A 23,617-nucleotide genomic window follows, 5' to 3' on the forward strand; every position below is an offset into this window, starting at 1 on the left:
GTGGGGCAAAGGTTAATGTGTGTTACAGCGAGTGATTGTGGGGCAAAGGCTATAATGTGTTACAGTGAGTGATTGTGGGGCAATGGCCAATATATGTTAAAGTACATGATTGTGGGGCAAGGCTAATATGTGTTAAAGTGCGTGATTATGGGGTAAAGGTTAATGTGTGTTAAAAAGCACGTGATTGTGGGGCAAAGGTTAATATGTGTTAAAGTGTGTGATTGTGGGGCAAAGGTTAATATGTGTTAAAGTGCGTGATTGTGGGGCAAAGGTTGATATGTGTTAAAAAGTGCATGAATGTGGGGAAAGGGGATTAAACCTTGATATATACTTACTTAGGGTCTGACACTATGGATCCAGTGACCTTGTCAAATCCAAGGTTATGTGCAGCGATAGCAGCAGCAGCCATTGTGTTCACATTGTTAGGGGCCAGGGGACATAACTGTCGAACGGGTCCTAATAATAAAGATATTGATACATAGCTGTGGAACCAGTCCTGATATTCAAATTATAAAGAATAATGAGATATTAATACAGAGCTGTTGAACTGGTCCTGATATTTAAATAATGAGCATATTGATACACAGAGCTGAATACGCCGGTTTCGAGATACGAACTCTTCTGTATAGGAGGTGCATTTAGTGGAACTTTGAATGCCTAAGTGGGACAGAGTGGATATACAGCCAACGAGGAAGAAGATGAAATGTATTAAAAGCGGCTTCACTTTAAATATGTAAATGTGGGAAATACTAAATACTATCGAAAGAAATGTTTTACCGAAGTGGAAACATACAATGTCATATTTGCAAGAAATATCTTGGATATGGTACTTATGACCAGCGAAATAACGTGATAGGATAAGAATTCTATGTATTTAATCACTCCCTAGATACTTATCACTTACTTAGTTTGTGTATTAGTCGAATTCGGGTTATCAAATAGCGTATGAGAAACTTACTGAGTACATTCACTTACACTGTGATGAATATCTGTCCCACTCCCGTGTGTAAACAAATTCTTTCACGCCTTACTATGTACGAGAGTTCTCCAAAGGGAAATAACTCAGACGTATCTCGAAACCGGCTTATTCACCCCCAGGAAACTATATCGAAACAAGATATGTTTGTGAAACACTGATGCCTCCACATGGCTGCAAAGTTATCATGGCACCCAGAAGAAATTAATTAAGGTCTTGCCACAAGGATTACTCAGACCAAAAACTATATGCCCCTGATCTCTGATTATAGGGGGGGGGGGGGGGGGGGCATAAAAGACAAGAACTTTAGAAGTCTGTCAGCTGGTTTACAGTGAAACCACTGCTTGCGATCAGTACTAAATTGAAGAACTTTAAAAGTCTATCAGCTGGATTTCAGTGAAACCACTGCTAGGGATCAGTACTAAATTTAAGATGACGTTTGTGATTTTGTAAAAATGAAAACGTTTCAGTATAAGTTTGGAATAGTGACAGGCTTTACCATCGTACAAAATAACTTTGTTCTCCTTGACCTGCTCATTCTTTGTCTTCAGTTCACCGTCTAATTTGAAGCTTGAGGGGTGCTTAGTCATTGTAACCTTTAGGTTCTGAAAAATGGAGCATTTCACAAATTAAAGATTTATTGAAACTTCTGAACTATGTGTAAATGCAATAATATTACTAAATGTTTACATTTTCAATCTTTTTGTCTTTGATATCTTTACACAGTGCAATGATAGGCATATCCTCGTGAACGCGCTACAACTGTGAACAACGCGAGAGTGAATTAGAGAACTGCTTGACAAATATAGTACATTGTCTATTTCAATGGCTGCATGGGAATTCAAAAAAAAAAAAAAGGGAAAGTAGAATATAGATATCAGAAATAATTCATAATTTCATTTTTGAAAATAAATGAGAGTATAAACCGCAATGCAACACGCCAGCATATTTTCCATTAAGCATGCTGGCGGGAAGTGTCACTGTAAATACCCATATGTATTATCCAAAATGAAATTCATTTCTTACAAAATTCATAACAATGCCCTGAAATAAATATAATACAGAGTAGAATGCCCATTCCTCCTCCTTAAAACTTATATCAGATATTGCCCCAATCCCTAGGCCCCTCCTTCCCTCTTTAACACTTACATCAGATATCGCCCCCACCCCGGGGACCCTCCTACCCTCTTTAACACACATGATATGCTCTACAAATGTACCTGTAAAGTCCCTCTATCGGCCATTTTCCTGATGTCCTCTGCCCCCCAAAAGGCCCCACTTGGGACGTACAGACCATGGTTACTGGCTGCCTCCCTTAAACTGGTCTCCAGCTCTTGTGAACTTAGTGCAGTAGGAGACCCTATCTAGGATGCAAAAGGATCTTTAGATACATTTCGAAAAATGTGAAATTTGTGAATTAAAAATACAAACCCATTTTACATCTTACTGCTAGTGAATTGTTATTTCAAGAAACATCTACAATGCATGGGTCTAGTAATTTGATCTGGATGATTCCGATAAATGAAAAAGTGGAAAATTCACCATATAATCAGCTTCCTGTAGAAATCTGGGCCCCCATTCTCTCGTTATATCAGGGTGTGCGACCTCCACAATAAGGTCAGCATTTCTGAAAAAATTGAGATTGGAACAATCCAGTCCATCATTTTATTCAAAAAGTTCACAAAAACAGATAGGGTCATTACAGCTAACAAGCTATTGATATGACTGCAAGCTTTTGTTCGACTACTCTGTTCTGTCAAAGAATAAAGTAAAAACCACTTATCAGGAATATACATCCAGAAAACAAATTCATGCTTATTGCAAAATGATGTTTAATCCCCAATGAGAATGAAAAAAATTAAACACTTTTATTGGATAGTTATAATGAACTGATTATTGCTGGCCCTGGAGGTTCACTATGTAACCATGTTTTACTGTACAAAGTTTGCTTATAATGAATTGTTTTTCGCCGCCCCTGGAGGTTCGCTATAACCGTGTTTTACTGTATAATGAAGTTTGGTTATAATGAACTGTGGTTATAATGAACTGTTGATTTTTTTATTGCTGGCCCTGGAGGTTCACTATAACCATGTTTTACTGTACAATGAAGTTTGGTTATAATGAACTGTGGTTATAATGAACTGTTTTTGCTGGCCCTGGAGGTTCACTATAACCGTGTTTTACTGTACAATGAAGTTTGGTTATAATGAACTGTTTTTGCTGGCCCTGGAGGTTCACTATAACTGTGTTTTACTGGATAATGAAGTTTGGTTATAATGAACTGTTTTTGCTGGCCCTGGAGGTTTTACTGTATTTACCTTTCCTTGAAATCCTTTAAATCCCACAGGATCTGATCCCGCTGAAATCCCTCAAGAGCAGCTGGTGATCTGTTCCACACAAAGGCAAGGTCAAGGTCAGGATGTTCCTGAACCTTTTCAACGAGGAACTTCCCTATAAACATGATACATACACATGCAGACTTAATATGACATGCATTGTTCTGTAGTGTACAGCTTCAGACCCATAGCTACACAACCCCAGGGATCTGAGATTACAGATGTCCTCAGGACAAAGAAACTACAGGGTATGGGATCGTCTGAATGGAACAAATTAACTACAGCGCAAATTTCTTTATTCAGTTTGGAAATGAACTCTGGAGAGAGAGAGAGAGAGAGAGAGAGAGAGGAGAGAGAGAGTGAGAGAGAGAGAGAGAATTAAACCACTAACAGGTTTAGTCAAAATTAGTTTAATGCCTCGTTCACACGAAGAATTTAATTCGCATTAAACGTAAGTTAATGTGAATTAAATCTGAACCGCGTTCACACGGAGATTTTAATGCGCATTAGTTTACTTCGAATTAAAATTGACGTCGCGATTTAATGCGAATTAAATTTACTTCGCATTAGCTCCGTGTGAACGCTAAGCGAAGCTAATTCAAATTAAATGTAGACGCATGCGTGATGGCCAATTTGGGTCACATGCATCATACCCATGGTCAGCTATATATAGTAATGTTAGTTTTGTACGAAAAACTAAGCAAAATGATAATAATCACTAAAAACATGTACAAACAGCATGTCATTAGATAATGTCAGACGTAAATCTGTGCTCTGCATAGGCATACTGAGTAATACATGTGGAAGGAATTGTTTTTAAATACGACAACAATGTTTTAAAATAGTGATAATATGATTTTCTTTTTTACATTTTTTAAAACATATGCCGCTCATTGTTAATTTTTATACCATATGACGTCATAGTAGACTTATAATACGCATTAGTAATTAAAAATTACGTCATAACAGTAGTCAGCGGAATGGTGAAAAAGACGTTCCGAAGTTCTAAAATTGGGCCCATGAAGAAACAATATATTGTCTAGATTGAATGCTGGTTGTCGGAGGAAATAAGTAATTTCTTGGGAACATATAAATAAACACGACAAAAAACTCCTTATGTGTAGATCAGAATTATGTATGTAGGCCTAAATTGTAAACATGTAGTATACTACATTTAGGCCTATATAGCGTTTTGAACAAAGAATTCTGTATAGATCTACACAATATTCATTAAAATATCTATAAAAATAATTTTCAATAACATAGTCTATTCTTTAATTTATTTCGCGCACCTTTTAATAGAGATGCATACGAATTTAATGCGCATTAGTTTAATTCGCATTAAATATTACCGCCGTGTGAACGCTATTTAATTCGAATTAATTTAATGCGCATTATTTTACTTCGCATCAAATTTGATGCGAAGTAAAATTTAATGCGCATCCGTGTGAACGAGGCATAAGTGTGATAGAAACACTATCTCTACCCATTCTGATTACAATCATTACTCCATCTTATGGTTATTTATAATTCAGTAGAAATCAGTGATGTTGAAGAAACACACACCTCATGGTCTTGTATAGGCTGTGTTTTCACCGATACGTCAGAAGCAACAGAGTAAGGGTCTGTGTAGGCTATAGACCTAGTGCATGCATACAACCATCCCTCGCCAGTATATTGGGAGTACTTTCCTAATGAAGGGCGCTTGAGTAATATTTACCTAAATGTCCGTAGCCCACAATCCCAATACGTCTCATGTTAAAATATCAACAGATCGAACACAAGGGTTTATAAATAGATTTCCTACTGCAAAGAGAAGTTGAGAATTTCAGGAAATAGTAAGTTCAGATTGATTAAACTGTCATCACCGCTCAAGTTTAAAAAACAAAACTTCCGATTTGATTTTTTTTTTTTAAACCGTAACGTGCAAATTCGAACTGTGTCAGGGACACTAAACTGAAAAGTGGTAAAGTTCAGGATTACAAAAGACGGAATAAATTTCTCTTATAAATAAAATGAAAATCATAGATCTACATGTCATGTAGATTCATATTTCTATAAATCACGGCTTCTGGGATCAGCATAGAACACACTGCTTACTTCCACATTAAAAAGAAATCACCTTACTTGATTTTTGGATGGATGAACAATATTGAAGTATTTCCATAATCATGCTTATTAGCAGTGGCGGATCCAGAAAATTCGTAACGGGCAGGTGCACTGAAAGGCTAGGGTAAAGCGCTTGGACAGTCAAAACCTTTATGAAAATTAACATTCAACCAGAGCATATATTAAATGTTTTACACATGTATGAGGGACCGTGTATCTTAATATTGTCATTATGTCTCTTAAATAGCCTATTCAATGAGTGATATCTCCCACATTTATCTAATGATTGCTATCTTCTATTCAGTCAGTGGTATCTTGTATTCAGCGACTGATATCTCTTCAATGATTTCTATCTCCTATTCAATTGGTGATATCTTATATTCAGTGATTAATATCTCTTCAATGATTTCTATCTCCTATTCAATGGGAGATATCTTATATTCAGTGAGTGATATCACCTATATTCATGAAGTTATGCATTTCTTATTCAGTGAGTGATATCTCCTCTTCAGTTATTGATATCTCCTATTCAATGTGTGATATCTCCTATTCAGTTAGTGATATTTCCTATTCAGTGAGTGATATCTCCTATTCAATGAATGATATCTCCTCTTCAATGAGGTGACATCTCTTATTCAGTGAGTGATATTTCCTATTTAGTGAGTGATATCTCCTCTTCGATGTGTGATATCTCCTATTCAGTTAGTGATATCTCCTATTCAGTAAGTGATATCTCTTATTCAATGTGTGATATCACCTATTAAATGAATGATATCTCCTATTCAGTGAGTGATATCTCATATTCAATGAGTGATATCTCCTATTCAATGAGTGATATCTCTTATTCAGTGAGTGATATCTCCTATTCAGTGAGTGATATCTCCTCTTCAATGAGTGATATTTCCTATTCAATGAGTGATATCTCCTATTCAGTGAGTGATATATCCTATTCAGTGAGTGATATCTCATATTCAATGAGTGATATCTCTTATTCAATGAGTGATATCTCCTATTCAATGAGTGATATCTCCTATTCAGTGAGTGATATATCCTATTCAGCGAGTGATATCTCCTATTCAATGAGTGATATCTCCTATTCAATGAGTGATATCTCCTCTTCAATGAGTGATATCTCTTATTCAATGAGTGATATCTCCTATTCAATGAGTGATATCTCCTATTCAATGAGTGATATCTCCTATCCAATGAGTGATATCTCCTATTCAATGAGTGATATCTCCTATTCAATGAGTGATATCTCATTCAATGAGTGATATCTCCTCTTCAATGAGTGATATCTCTTATTCAATGAGTGATATCTCCTATTCAATGAGTGATATTTCCTATTCAGTGAGTGATATCTCTTATTCAATGAGTGATATCTCCTATCCAATGAGTGATATCTCCTATTCAATGAGTGATATCTCCTATTCAGTGAATGATATATCCTATTCAGTGGGTGATATCTCTTATTCAATGAGTGATATCTCCTCTTCAATGAGTGATATCTCCTATTCAATGAGTGATATCTCCTATTCAATTAGTGATATCTCCTATTCAATTAGTGATATTTCCTATGAATTCAATGAGTGATATATCCTATTCAATGAGTATTATTACCTATTGGAATTCAATAGTCAGGTGATATAACCCATTTGACTAAGTTCTGTGGGAAAGGTTGACATCACCTGCTTGACATGATAAGACACATGTGATATCACTTAATCGAATGGTGATATTGTCGGCACTTAACCTACAGTAAGTGACCTCCCTGTATGTTTATTAGAGAACAATTATCCACAACATAGAAAAACAAACATCTCAGTGGAAGTACTAATCCTGCATGGAAAGTTTTATGGCATGCAGATGACACAGCCATTTTATGATCTCAGTAAAATGGCGTGTAAGCTAGTAAGCTGTGGTAGATAACAAACTGTCACATTATTTTGCAAAACTGAGAATATTTCATTAGGACTAAACGCGAGTTTAGATTTTTTTTTATAGTAATTCTGTTTTCGTAACACGTGAAAAACGTCGGAGTTTTTTGGATGTTTTATTGTATGGAGGACAAATTGTTGATGATATTAAAAAAGCAAATCAACGCCTGAAATTTGTATACAAAAACGAATCAAGTCGTCCATCTTCTCTGTCTAGGAAATTAATCAAAATGCTTTTAGTGTCGTATTGACTATGTATTTGCATCCTGGTACGAAGTTTTGACAAAGATTGATTGATTGTATGTATTGTTTAACGTCCCTCTCGAGAATCTTTCACTCATATTGGAGACGTCACCATTGCCAGTGAAGGACAGCAATATTTAGGCTCGGAGCTTACGGCCTTTGAGCAGGGAGCGATCTTTATCATGCCACACCTGTTGTGATTTTTGCGGTCTCATCTGAGGGACCACCCCATCTATTCGCCTCTTACGACAAGCAAGGGGTACTGAGGACCTATTCTAACCCGGATCCCCGGGGGTGGGGTACTGAGGACCTATTCTAACCCGGATCACCACAGGAACTTTTGACAAAGAGGCTGAAGAACACAATATAAGGTATTAAAAATTTTTTACTAGATTTATTTTAGATTTATCTCCCTGGAATGGTATCAGTGTAAAGGGAATCTGCAAAGGACCAAAAAAAAAAATTAAAAAAAAAACAACAAAAAAAAAAAACAACAACAACAAAAAAACTATGGAATTCCATATACGACAGCCAACTGTCAACTGCTTACTGCCAACTTCATATTGCCAACTGCTACTGCGTTCTCACTTTGAACAAATACGATTACATGTGTACACATGAATAAGAGAAAGAAAGAAAGATCACCTGCTATGCAGTGAATACTTGTCACCAAGAATGGCCATGATTTCTGACACAGTGTAGCCTTTCTTGAAATAGTTCTCTACAAGGCCGTCCATACTGACTACATGTACATAAACAGTAAGCAGTTGCAAATAAGCAGTTGGCAGTAAGCAGTAAACATTTGGCAGTAAACAGTTGGCAGTAAGCAGTTGACAGTAAGCATTAAACAGTTGGCAGTTGACAGTTGGCTGTCGTATATGGAATTCCATAGTTATACCTTTCTTAATTAAATCATCTATGCTGTTTCCAGCTACTGTTGTTGTTTTGGGGGTTTTTGTGTGGTTTTTTTCCCCCCATTCTGTCATTTGTTCAAACCTTGAACCACGGCATTGTGATCGGTTTGAATAGTTGAAATTTTCCATACCGCTGCTTTTATAGTTTTTTTCACACATGCGCAGAAGTGAGAACGCAGTAAGCAGTTGACAGTTGGCTGTCGTATATGGAATTTCATAAAAATAAAAATAAAAAAAATAAAATAAAAAAACCCAACAAAACCAAAACCTCAGGGGTTAACTTCAAATGATCCATGTCTATACTGAAACGTGAATCTAACAAACGGGCATTCAATTGAACACAACGAATATAAAATTCAGAGAAGGACAAACACGGACCTCTGGACACACCAGAGGTGGGATCGGGTGCCTATAAGGATACCCTGTCGACCGGTCATACCCGCCGTGAGTCCTCTATACGCATATCTTCATCAGGTAAATGGAATAACCTGCAGTCAAAACCTGTATGCAAAAAAAATGTAATAAATGATATATTTTTCATGAAAAATCTTTAAAGTATTTTGAAAATGATTTTAGAAGAAAAAAATCCAACCTCATCAACTAAACAGATTAAGTTCAATCTTTTCATTACCAAAGGTTGAGAAATTGGAATCGGAAAAGATTGCATGGACCTCTCTCCCTGATCAAATGTATAAGCAACATTTCATTTACATCAGAAGTAAAAAACATTTACTTCAGGAAATGACGAGAAATGACAGCGATATTTTGTGTTATTGACTTCAGTACAATTTCATGCGTGTTTATGTTTCCAGTGGCGTAGCCTGAGTTAATTAATGTGTACGCCTATTGTACGGCGAGGGGTCTGCTCAATAGTTTTTTTTTTTTATGTGTACGCCCGGGCGTTTTGACGTAAACGTAGCTACGCGCCTGGTTTCTGTAGAAAATGATCACTTATCAGCAGTGCTGCATTTATGATGTCGTGCTTTGTCCTTCAATGTTGCCTCAGTATTCAATTTTTGCCGCTTTCGTAGGCAATTTTTGTTCTAACATACATATTTAACATCTACAGTAAATGAGTACTTCAAACAAATATCAAATAGTTAATCTTTAGTCTAGGTATAATACACAATGCGTCGTGTTGTTGTTGTCTTTTTGTTGTTGTTGTTGTTGTTTTTTTTTTTTTTTTTTTAGATGTCTTGTTTTAAATACATGTCTGTGATATGCGTATTTCTGCATACAAATAACACAATTTCGCTGAATTTGTTCTGCGTTGATATTATAGGGGATTGAACAATCTCGTTAAGTCAGCCGGTCGTTATAACTAATTTACCAATACAACGGGCCAAATGCTGCCTGACGTTTTACATACCGACTGCTAGACCGTTCTCCGCACACTGATTTTGACTACAGATTACTCTGTTTATTTGATCAAAATGTAGGGCTCACGGCGGGTGTCACCGGTCAACAGGTGATGCTTACCCCTCCTAGGCACCTGATTCCACCTCTGGTGTGTTAAGGGGTCCGTGTTTGACCAACTCTAAATTTTGTATTTTTGATAGGAGTTATTGATATGATAGCTTTTCGTTATCTTCACTTTTTCTCTTTTAAACTGGAACCTATTGACAAGTTTATATTTATAGATTTCCAATGTATTTTGCCTTCAGTATCTTTACAAATTGTAATGATAGCCATTTCCTCATGAATGCGTTGCAGATGTGAAGAATGTGCGTGTAACGTGTAGCGGTCACCCAGCCAAGTGCTGATCACGCTCGTCGTTGCTTAACTTGCGTGATCAAGAGAAACTCTGCCACATCACTAGAAAAGCTAGCTCTCTAGCGAGGCAGTATAAGTTCCCCGTATACTGCCCGCTACAGCGCGAATAAATCTTGATGAAGACAGATGACCTACTTTAATAGCTTGAAATTTCGACAAAAATGAAAGTAGAACGAAAATATAAAGATTTTTTGTTAAATACACGAGGGTATATGAACTGCAACGCTTCACGCCGACATAATTTTCACGAAGTATCTATTCTAACGTTTCATGAAATACAAATGTATGCTGGCATGAAGCGTTGCTATTCATACCTTACACTCATGTATTTTCCATCTTAAATCTCACTTCTTGGACAAAGTACATTTAGGGCGGACGGCTACTTCCTGCGATTAGACTCTCGTACACGTATTACACATATCCACTGTTGATACTTCCGCGATACAAACTCCTAACATGCAGGCTGTAATTTCTTTGATGCTCGAACCCCGAGTAACCTGTTCAAAAGAATTTGAAACAATCTTTCAATTTCACGGCTGATGGCGTTATTGGACATTCTGGCTTTGATCGGCAGTATGTGACATTACTTTTCTGTCTATAAAACGAACAAAAGAAAACCAATCAATTCATTGAAATCCTTTGTGTACAATTACTTTCGAGAATGACGATTTCTTTCACATCCCCTTACGTGTTAGATATAAGAATGCGCAAGAATCCGCGTTGAAAAGAGCTTGCGTGAGTCTAGTTTCCATTTCTTCAGAATTAGAATCTTGTTTCCATTTTTTCAAAATTAAAAGCTTGTCTATCTTTCACTATTTTATCTAGTTTCCATTTCTTAAGCATTAAAATTTTCTTTAATTTCCATTTCGTCAGAATCAAATTATTTAATTTATGAAGTAGGAAATTTTTTGACGTTTTAAACTAAAACGATATTCCCTTTCTAATTAGCAACATACCTCATGTCTTAACATACAGATGGTATAAAAACTCAGACCCATCATTAGAGTCTTATATAATCTTGTTGATAATCTAAATTACAAATTGAATAATTGATTAGAAGTTTAGCAAAGCTTTTAGCGTTGATATATTACTCGATAACAGGATTTTATAGCAAGCGGTGACATGTCGAACAGCAAACATTATTTCATCATATTTTGTGTGTGTGTGTGTGTGTGTAATTACAGTATTCAGCACTTTACATGCTTGTGATTGCGATGTTATGGTGAATATGAAAAACTGAAGAAAAAAATCTCATGAATCCTATACAGAATACAAACGAGCAGGACAAACACGGACCCCTGGACACACCAGAGGTGGGATTAGGTACCTAAGAGGAGTAAGCATCCCCTGTTGACCGGTCACACCCGCCGTGAGCCCTTCATAGAATAAAATATTGATTTGTGATTTGACGATTTTATAACAAGTGTACGTGAGTGGTTATGAAGGTTGGTGGTCAGTTTTACAATGACAGGTCTAATCAAAATGCTGAAGTATCATCATGGGACAATGTTATTCTGATGGTCAGATATTCCGGACAAAAAATAACTTTAGAAAATTACAGGCTTGTGTATAGAGATATGAAATTACAGGCTTGCGTATAGAGATGTGAAATTACAGGCTTGCGTATAAAGATACGAAATTACAGCCTTGCGTATAGAGATACGCAATTACAGGTCTAAGTATAGAGATATGAAATTACAGGCTTGCGTATAGAGATATGAAATTACAGGCTTGCGTATAGAGATATGAAATTACAGGCTTGCGTTGAGATATGAAATTACAGGCTTGCGTATAGAGATAGGAAATTACAGGCTTGTGTATAGAGATAGGAAATTACAGGCTTGCGTATAGAGATGTGAAATTACAGGCTTGCGTATGAAGATATGAAATTACGGGCTTGTGTATAGAGATAGGATATTACAGTCTTGCTTAAAAAAGAATGAAATTACAGGCTTGATGAAATTACAGGCTTGTGTATAGAGATATGAAATTACAGGCTTGCGTATAAAGACATGAAATTACAGGCTTGATAAAATTACAGGCTGACGTATAGAGATATGAAATTACAGGCTTGTGTATAGAGATATGAAATTACAGGCTTGTGTATAGAGATATGAAATTGCAGGCTTGCGTTGAGATATGAAATTACAGGCTTGCGTATAGAGATATGAAATTACAGACTTGCGTATAGAGATATGAAATTACAGGCTTGTGTATAGAGATATGAAATTACAGGCTTGTGTATAGAGATATGAAATTACAGGCTTGCGTGAAGATATGAAATTACAGGCTTGCGTATAGAGATATGAAATTACAGGCTTGCGTTGAGATATGAAATTACAGGCTTGCGTTGAGATATGAAATTACAGGCTTGCGTTGAGATATGAGTATTGATTTAATGATTACGTAGATTAAGAACACCTCAATATAAAACTAAAACTTGTCTCTTAGAGTTGTCAACCTGCGGTTCAAATCATTTGAAATCATCAAGTAGAGTATCTAAAATTCGACCACTCTTGACTTATATGGCATATCAAATAAGATTTTAAAAAAGGTTGTGGAATAAGCACGCACGCACACATGTCTTTGTAAGTCTCGGAGTTCGGATTCGAACCCTATTGAGCATTTTTGAGACGCCATTTCTCAGCGATTTCGTTGACGCAAACTGCCAATGAAGTGAAATAGGCACTGCACTATGAGTGACATGGCCTACAACAACATCAAATTTCACGTTTGATCATAGGCTTGGGAAGATGCCTAGAGTCCGTTATTCATGTGAACGGAAGTTAACTAGATAATGGAAAAAATTAGTATGCAGTTTACAACATGTGAACTTTAATTCATAATATAGGCATTATTTGAATCAACAGTTAGAAGCATTGTCATTTATTGTAAAATTTCCTCAAAATAGCATGACCTCCTATCTTTGAGCATGGGTACATCAATTAGTGCTCTTACGTTCTTAGATAGATTGATTGGTTTTATATTGTTTAACGTCCCTCTTAGAAATCAAGCGACACGCCCCTTCTTAAAGTGTGCTGGCGTGAATCGTTTGCATTTTATGACGTCATGTATTTTCCAAAAAAAAAATGTTCTTCATATTTACATTTTGTTTTGATTTTTACTGGAATTCCCAGCCATTAGAATAGATTAACTATATCTATGGAATGAATTCCCAGCCATTAGAATAGATTAACTATATCTATGGAATGAATTCCCAGCCATTAGAATAGATTAACTATATCTATGGAATTCCCAGCCATTAGAATAGATTAACTATATCTATGGAATTCCCAGCCATTAGAATAGATTTACTATATCTATGGAATTCCCAGCCATTAGAATAGATTAACTATATCTATGGACTTCCCAGCCATTAGAATAGATTAACTATATCTATCAAGATCCACACCGCATTCTTCACAACTGCATTACATTGCATTCAAGAGGAAATTATTACCATTACATTGTGTAAAACTATCAAAGGCAAACACATTGGAAATGTCAAACTCGAAAAGTGTTATTCATCTTACAGTGTGAAATTATTCATCTTACAGTGTGAAATTATTCATCTAACAGTGTGAAATTATTCGTCTTACTGTGTGAAAGTATTCATCATACAGTGTGAAATTATTCATCTAACAGTGTAAAATTATTCATCTTACAGTGTGAAATTATTCATCTTACAGTGTGAAATTATTCATCTTACACTGTGAAATTATTCATCTTACTGTGTGAAATTATTCATCATACAGTGTGAAATTATTCATCTTACTGTGTGAAATTATTCATCTTACAATGTGAAATTATTCATCTTACAGTGTGAAATTATGAAATTATTCATCTTACAGTGTGAAATTATTCATCATACAGTGTGAAATTATTCATTATACAGTGTAAAATTATTCATCTTACTGTGTGAAATTATTCATCTTACAGTGTGAAATTATGAAATTATTCGTCTTACTGTGTGAAGTTATTCATCTTACAGTGTGAAATTATTCATCTAACAGTGTGAAATTAATCATCTTACAGTGTTCAATTATGAAATTATTCATCTTACAGTGTGAAATTATTCATCTTACAGTTTGAAATTATGAAATTATTCATCTTACAGTGTGAAATTATTCATCTTACTGTGTGAAATTATTCATCTTACGGTGTAAAATTATTCATCTTACTGTGTGAAATTATTCATCTTACAGTGTGAAATTATTCATCTTACTGTGTGAAATTATTCATCTTACAGAGTAAAATTATTCATCTTACAGTGTGCAATTATGAAATTATTCATCTTACAGTGTGAAATTATTCATCTTGCGGTGTGAAATTATTCATCTTACGGTGTGAAATTATGCATCTTACAGTGTGCAATTATGAAATTATTCATCTTACTGTGTAAAATTATCCATCTTACAATGTGAAATTATTCATCTTACAGTGTGCAATTATGAAATTATTCATCTAACAATGTGAAATTATTCATCTTACAGTGTGCAATTATGAAATTATTCATCTTACAGTGTGAAATTATTCATCTTACGGTGTGAAATTATTCATCTTACGGTGTGAAATTATGCATCTTACAGTGTGCAATTATGAAATTATTCATCTTACTGTGTGAAATTATTCATCTTACAGTGTAAACTTATTCATCGTACTGTGTGAAATTATTCATCTTACAGTGTGAAATTATTCATCTTAAATTACAGTGTGAAATTATTCATCTTACAGTCTGCAATTATTTATCTTACAGTGTGAAATTATTCACCGTATGTAGATCGACTTAGAAAAATACACACTGAAATTAATCACCGTGTGTAGACTTAGAAAAATACACACTGGAATTAATCACCGTGTGTAGACTTAGACAAATACACACTGAAATTAATCACCGTGTGTAGACTTAGACAAATACACACTGAAATTAATCACCGTATGCAGATCTAGAGGAATAAAAGCTGGTGTTGTGATATCTTTTCCATACATATTGAAGTCGTTATGATGATCTTATTTGCAAATACAAGTTGTCGTTAAGTCGAAAGCTGTCTGCCATGTTTCATACCAATTGTTGGACCGTTTTTTTACATACTGATTTTGACAACGGATTGCTGTTCAAGACTCACAGCGGGTGAGACCGGTCAATAGGGGATGCTTACTTCTCCTAGGCACCTGACCCCACCTCTGGTATATCCAGGGGTCCATCTATCTCTTATGTTGTATCGTTTATAGGAGTTATGATATTGATCACTGTTCATTATCTTCGGTTTTTCATTCCTCACACGTTTTGTTTCTGGTTACTTATGATAAAGACCAATATTTTGTACTTTGAAAGTGTTTCAACAATGACATTTATGTTAGTAAGATCAAACGTAATGCATCAAGTAAAGGAGCGGATCCTGTGTCTATAACGAAAGGCTTCAAGCTAATGTTGAGTGATCTGTTTAGCTTGTAGTGAATTAAAGGAGCGGATCCCGTGTCTATAACGGAAGGTTTGTAGTTTATTTTGAGTGATCTGTTTAGGTCGCAGTGAAGTAAAGGAGCGGATCCTGTATCTATAACGAAAAGTTTCTAGTTTATTTGAGTTATCTTTTCAGCTCGCAGTGAAGTAAAGGCGCGGATCCTGTGTCTATAACGAAAGGCTTTAAGCTTATTTTCAGTGATCTATTCAGTTCTAGTGTCCTGGTCGATCCACCACTCTACTCTGGAGAACAGTGTACCGCTACAGAAATTCCTACCAATTAATGGAATGTTGACAAAAACGATTTTCGCGGATGTCTAAGACTTGGGGAGGGCAGCTGTTGATGTGGTAGTTTATTAGCGGATGGATATTGTTTCTAATTTGAAGGGGAAATTCCCAACATAAAGTAAGTAACGACATCTGTCTCAAATGAAAATGCATTTAAAGTTAAGGTCTGTAGTTTCCATTTCTTCAGCATTAGAGTTTTTAAGTTATGAAATGTGTTATTTTTGTGACGTTTTAAACTAAAACGATATTCCATTTCTAAGTAGTAACACTTGTCTAACAAACAAATGGTATAAAAACTCGGACCCTCTAGTGGGGTTTAATTATGTAAATTTGTTCAGAATTTAAACCATAAATTGACTGAATAGCTAGAAGTTTAACAAGACAGTACCTCGCGCGCGTCTGTTTGTATGTTGCACACAATGCCAGGAATTTATAGCGAGCCATTAGAACAGTCGAACACTTTTTTGTGTGTTATTGCAGAATTCTGAATTTCAGATGATTATGATTGAGATGTTATAACTAATATAAAGCAAAAATACGGATCGAGAAACCAACACTGTGAAATTAATCGTTCACAGCTGATTAATGCCTTATTATAGTTCCTCTTGAAATTGATTGAGAAAGACGAAAGGTGTCGCTGAAATCACATAGCAATTTCTAAGGAAGATTTCAAGCATTTTATGAGAACATTTTCTTGTAAGTATGTTAAAGATCTTATGACCACAAAATAACTTGCAAGTAATTTAAATCGAGAGAAAAAAATCGAAATAGCATTAAACCACCATAGAGGTGGTTGATGGAATTGTGATATCTTGAGAGATAACGTTTACATTTGCTTCACAGATACAATATCCATCCCCTAAATAAATGATGTCCAGTGCATGATGTTAGTTGTTCTATCTCCTACACCAAAATAAAAATAGGATATTCTACTATAATGTATATCATCAAATCATCAAATCTATCATCAAATATATAATTATCATGTAGATTTATGCTCAACATATCAAGATGCTACGGTGTGGGAAAAATAAACAAATTGAATGCAATTCAATGGATTTTTGTTTGTTTGAAAGATACACAAATGTAGTTTGTTAAATCATTTTTGGCAAGATAAATTGACGAGTAATTTAGATATACATACATGTATATATTCACCGTTCAGCAGTCTCAAATTTTACGACAATCATAAAGAAATACATACAGATAAAGAAATACAAACATGTATATATCTTCTTATACAACATCCACCTTCTTTCGATTATAGTTCAGCTGGACATGCCGTTACTAGTACATGTAATGTCGATATAGTTGATGATAAGGACCTAAGGTCACTTATTTAAAAAAAAAAACCACCTCCAAAATATATGTAGCAGGTCTGGCGTTCGTATAGTCTGTACTTCGCGTTGTGTTAGTTTTATTTTATTTTGATAGTGGCGACTTTGAAACGACCCAACTACACTATGATTTTAAACTTGAAAATAAATTCAATAGAAATGAAAATAAGAGAAATAACACTTTACGAATTTATTACCAGTATGAATGTGACAAATACACACTCCTAAAGCCTAGAACTTAGCCTAGAAACTATCAAGAAATCTCCCAACCCAAAGTTAATATAATAATTTAGTAAGTAAAAAGGGGCAAAGTAGACGAAAACGTAATTCCAAAATAGGAAGAATGGAGGGAGAAGAGTAGCTAGCAAGGCCAGCTGTCTCGCTTCAACGAATAGTAAGCTACATGGCTTTATATAGCAAATTAAACAATAGAAGCTGTCATTAAAGTTATTGGCTAAAAGATAAAGTGGGCGTGGTCAAATACAACGGGTGAATAATTTACATCGGGATCGAAATTCAGAAATAAAAGTAAAAGTAAAACCCAAACTACCACAAAAAGAGAACCTTAGTCAGAACTTATGTATCATGAATTATGTCGCATATTATGTCTGGTGATGGAATAAATATGAAAAGAAAGAACTTGATACATTGTCAGAGTGCATTGTGTCCATATTAAGGTATAAGAGGAAGATTACATTCTCGTGTGTTACACATAAAACAAAAGTGTACCATCTATCCTTCTGGTATATATCCAGGGGTCCGTGTTTGTCCCATTCTCTATTTAGTATTCCTTAAGGAATTATGAGATTGACCACTACTCTTTATCTTCATCTATCAGATGTCAATTCGATATATCCCAGTGAACTTGAAATAAAAGACACTGCAGAGTCTTCTACATCTGCTTCGAAATTAGATATTTTATTGAACATAGATCTGCTAACGACAAACTAACAGCTCAACTTTGTGACAACCTGGTTGACTTCAGCTTATCCATCGTCATCTTCCCATATCCATGTAACAATATTCCATTATTATCTGCATAACAGGTGAAGATAACGAACAAGTTTGTCGTAAGAGGCGACTAAATGGGGCGGTCCATCGAATGGGACCACAAAATTGAGGCCACATATCACAGCCGGTGTGGCACGACAAAAATCCTCCCTGCCCAGAGGTCGTAAGCGCCGAGCGTAGGCCTAAATTTTGCAGCCATTCACCGGCAGTGGTGACATCTCCATATGAGGGAAATTTGTTTGAGTGAGACGGGATGCTTACTCCTCCTAGGCACCTGACCCCACCTCTGGCATATCCGGGTTTGTTATCTTCACCTAACAATAAAAAATCAATCAATCAATCATTACATTCGGATTATGTATTTCAGTGATAAATCTTATAAAAACATTGTCTTTTAAGACGTATTATTGCAAATGCGGTCATATTCCACATTTGGTAATCCAACATACTAGTGAAATTGAACATAGATGCTCCACAAAGTTGTCCATATCTTCTGCATATTTGGATATTTCATTGAGTTTAAGAAAACTCCTATAAGCAATACAAAATAAAAACAAATGGGCAAATACGGACCCCTGGATTTACCAGAGGTGGGATCAGGTGCCCAGAAGGAGTAAGCACCTCCTGTCGACCGGTCACACCGCTTCGAGCCCTCTATCTTGATCAGGTAAACGGAGTTATCCGTAGTCAAAATCAGTGTGCCAAGAACGGTCTAACAATCGGTATGAAACACGTCAGACAGCATTTGATCCAATGAAAGGTTGTACATGTATTTGCAAACTAGATCGTTATAACGACCATAGAATTTGCGAAATGCAGACTTTAAGCGAGACTGTTGAAACCCATGCAGCCTCAACTTGTTTATCAGTAGCCTGCCTCTGACTTCAGCTTCTCCATCGTCAATTTTCCACTACTATATAGGAATATTTCATTATCACCTGCGTATGTTGTTAATATCTCTCAACTGATTCGATACGCAAGAGCTTGTTCTGTTTATGATCAGTTATTTAAAACCAAGACAGACAACTGACAAATAAGCTGATGTCAAACTTGTTTCAGCCGTTTCGTTTGAATTCAGCAATAGTCGACATAACGATCTGATTTACCGATATAACCTGTCATTGGGTCAAATGCTGTCTGATGTTACATGTACCGATTGTTAGGCCGTTCTTTACATGCTGATTTTGATTACGGGTTACTCCATTTACCCGTTCTTTACAGATTAAATTTAACTATGTTTCACTGTTATGGAATGGACGTCAAACAAACAAAACAGTCTAGTTATAAAACACGCATCATCCATCCTAGCGTTCAATAGAATACTAAATGTACCTCCATTACAAAAGAGCTGATATCTCGGGAATTGCGTATTAACAGCTTAGAAGTGAGAGGTTTATCTGATTGAATAGCATGTCTGCGCTATCTTATTCTTTGGCATGGGGCTCTATTAATGTCAACAACAGTAGTCACGGTAGAACATTATGGCATAATGACCACGATCACAGTACGACATCCATTACAATACCAGCTATTTACACAGCTATATACTGCAGAAATATATTATTTACGTGTTAAATTTCCCAAGTCTCCCCATATAATGAATCAATCGCGGGCAAGTTCTAATTACGCCTAAATATTATATACGCTACGATGGTCGAAGGATTGTTAGTTAATCGGAATCAATTAGCTGTTATGTAGTCAATGACAGGTTTTTGTGTTATAGATAATCAGAAGTCATAGCACATTACATTGATAGTAGTTAACATTTCATATTATTACAATCCATATAAATATGATAACGAATTCAGGTGATGTCCTTTATACGGAATATCAAACCAACACTATGTAGAGGATCTAGTATTGAGGATGACATATAGTATTAAAGGTATTTATAATCTTTTGAATATTTTATTTTTAATGGGATGAGAAAATGTCCTCATTAATTAAATTCTTTCTCATTTTGAACACTATACGTTAATCTGTTATAATAAACACACCCTATGTCAATTTGATTTCTGATTAAGACAAGTACAGATCTCTCAAATAACGCTGTGAGAGACCTGTAGTTTAAGCAGATTGACCATGTGCAGGTGATAATGGAATATTGCTAAATAGATAGGGGAAGAAAACGATATAGAAGCTGATCGAATCACCACAATTGTGTTAAACTGGAGTTGTTAGTTTGCTTTTAACGTCCATACTCAATGAAATGTCCAAATGCATGTAGATAAGGACAACTATGTAGTGTCTGTGCTTTCGATTTCAAGTTGGGAAGTCGATGATGGAGAAGCTGAAGTCATCCCATTTGTCCTAAAGTTGAGTTGTTAGTTTTTTTGCCGTTAACATATATGTTCAATAAAATATTTAAGTTTGAAGCAGATGTGGAAGACTTTGTGATGTCTTTTATTTCGAGTTCACTGGGTTTCGCTTTGTTTCCTAAGTGTATGTTTGGCACTGAGGTTGATGACCGTAATAAATACAGACATCGTCTTATACACTGTACAGTATATGTCAGTATCTAGAACCACGTGGTATAATATCTCTTTTTGAGTCCTTTTTCAATTTTTTTTCTTTATAAAATTACAAAGTTGGCGTGGTTTTTGGAAACACTTGGAAAAATATCAGCAAAACCCCGAAAGTTAAACTAATATGCAGCTATTCTAGTGATATGTAGATTATCTCATGATTATTCATGTGTAGATTATCTCATGGTTATTCATGTGTATATTATCTCATGGTTATTCATGTGTAGATTATCTCATGGTTATTCATGTGTAGATTATCTCATGGCCATTCATGTGTAGATTAGTTCATGGTTATTCATGTGTAGATTATCTCATGGTTATTCATGTGTAGATTATCTCATGGTTATTCATGTGTAGATTAGTTCATGGTTATTCATGTATATATTAGCTCATGATTATTCATGTGTAGATTATTTTGTGGTCATTCATGTGTAGATTAGTTCATGGTTATTCATGTGTAGATTATCTCATGGTTATTCATGTGTAGATTAGTTCATGGTTATTCATGTGTATATTAGCTCATGATTATTCATGTGTAAATTATTCATGGTTATCCATGTGTAGATTTACCCATGGTTATTTATGTGTATATTAGCTGATGGTTATTCATGTGTAGATTAAATCGGTGTTATTCATGTGTAGATTAGCTCATGGTTATTCATGTATAGATTAGCTCATGATTATTCGTATATAGATTAGCTGATGGCTATTCATGTGTAGATTAACTCATGATTATGCATGTGTAGATTAAATCAGGGTTATCCATGTGTAGATTAGCTCATGGTTATTCATGTGTAGATTAGCTCATGATTATTCATGTGTAGATTAGCTCATGGTTATTCATGTGTAGATTAACTCATGATTATTCATGTATAGATTAACTCATGGTTATCCATGTGTAGATTAACTTATGATTATTCATGTGTAAATCAGCTCATGGTTATTCAAAAGGTAATCCCCGGGTTTTGGGTGGGATCACAACAGGGATTAAAGGTAGACATTGGAATATGTACAATATATCTTGAAAATGCTTTTCTCAAGTGCTATTAGAAAATGTAGTATAGTGTTTCTTCAAACAATGACTTACCGGGCATGATGGAGCTAAAGAAAGATTTACAAGTGTAACATAAGTATAGACACATTCTAAATTTCGTTAACTGCGAGTGGTGGGATTAGGAGTGGTGGCGTGCTACAGTAACCTAGCTAATTGTAGGTCAAGAGTTCTATTCATCAAATGAACATGCAAGCATCCTCGTGTAGTGTTAATTATGACCCCCAGGGCCGGGCTACATTAAGTTTGTAGTGTTAATCATGACCCCCAGGGCCGGGCTACATTAAGTTTGTAGTGTTAATTATGACCCCCAGGGCCGGGCTACATTAAGGTTGTAGTGTTAATTATGACCCCCAGGGCCGGGCTACATTAAGTTTGTAGTGTTAATCATGACCCCCAGGGCCGGGCTACATTAAGGTTGTAGTGTTAATTATGACACCAGCACCGGGCTACAGATAGATTTGCACAATAAATGTCCTTACCCCGGGCTGATGGGACTCCTCGTCTCAGGTGAGAAGTGTGAAACTCGAGTTAAATATTTACCTGAGGGATATAATTGACTCTATTAATTGTAAATCTTTATCTTTATTAAGCTCTGTGATGTGGGAGATAAATATTTAAATACTGCCATGTATGGTATCGTCACTCACAAACACGATTTTACACAGATACTTTGTTCCTACTGCTTTCATAACAAACTAAATCAAAGATCCCGGCACGGATTGTTTGAATACTCGCACGTGAAGTGATGGATGCCAATTTGAAAGACGAGAAGAATAGTTATTGACAATATCGTGAATACAGAATTACCCGGCCTAACAAGACACAAACACACACACCGATAATCATTGATCGCTGACAATTTCTAAATAGTAACAACATTGTTCATTCATACCATTGTTTATAATGACTATATTTATGTTTTCATTAGCCATTAACAAGTATTAATCTGCTTTTTGCACAAGTGGGAGAGAAATAGAAATCGATGCAAGATCTATACAACAGTTATTCTGTTTGTAAAGAATCCATTTTAAGCCTCCGTGCGCTGTCCTTGTAAAATAGGAAATACTATCTCTGAATATTGCCCGGATAATCTTTATTGCCCAGATAATCTTTTCAACGCCATTGATACCAACTTACCTATACATTGCTTAATAAATCGAACTGGCAAACAGTTTATTCCGAGGGTACAAAGAAACTCGTGATGCAACTGAAATATTCATTCAAAACTTAAAGTGCATAAGCAACAAAACAAAAATGAAAGCGATGAAAAAAATGGGGGAGGGGGATAAATCAGAAAGTCAGTTTGAGGCGGGTCGTCCTTAACGGTACCAGTGTAACACTGTTAAAAAGGGCCAGGAGATGTCTGGATACGGTATTCATTTTGTTCTCAATTACAAAATAATTGTGCAACTAATACTAATCTAGTGCAATGAAGGCCCAGGGGTTGAAACCCGAGAAAGTTCATGAGTTCAAGTTAATAGCATACACTGTACATCGCTCGATGCCTTTGTTGGACGGATCCATGAAATATGTAAGGGGGGGGGGGGGGCAGCGTGTTCATGGTAGTGAATGTCTTTAATGTCCCAGGGAGGGCGAACCCCTCCATTGTTTAAGAAATTCTTTGAAGCCCATGGAGGGCGAACCCTTCCATTG

The 23,617-nt window shown here is 35.6% G+C and overlaps 1 protein-coding gene across 2 annotated transcripts in view; it reads right to left on the minus strand.

Annotated features, from left to right (window-relative positions):
• LOC125664484 (aspartate dehydrogenase domain-containing protein-like) overlaps positions 1-5,277 on the minus strand; it is a 7,618-nt gene extending 2,341 nt beyond the window's left edge. Inside the window, exons 1-6 of one of the 2 annotated variants that reach the window (XM_048897266.2) lie at positions 5,033-5,277; positions 3,295-3,427; positions 2,519-2,603; positions 2,197-2,340; positions 1,476-1,581; positions 336-456 (exon numbers count right to left, since the gene is read on the minus strand). In XM_048897266.2, the coding sequence (XP_048753223.1) occupies positions 336-456; positions 1,476-1,581; positions 2,197-2,340; positions 2,519-2,603; positions 3,295-3,427; positions 5,033-5,069 (626 nt within the window). In that variant the 5' untranslated portion in view covers positions 5,070-5,277. The remainder of the gene's footprint in view (positions 1-335; positions 457-1,475; positions 1,582-2,196; positions 2,341-2,518; positions 2,604-3,294; positions 3,428-5,032) is intronic. The other variant, XM_048897267.2, reaches the window with a different exon arrangement.
• Positions 5,278-23,617: the final 18,340 nt, after the last annotated feature.

This window comes from Ostrea edulis, chromosome 1 (genome assembly GCF_947568905.1).
Source record: "Ostrea edulis chromosome 1, xbOstEdul1.1, whole genome shotgun sequence".
NCBI lineage: Eukaryota > Metazoa > Mollusca > Bivalvia > Ostreida > Ostreidae > Ostrea > Ostrea edulis.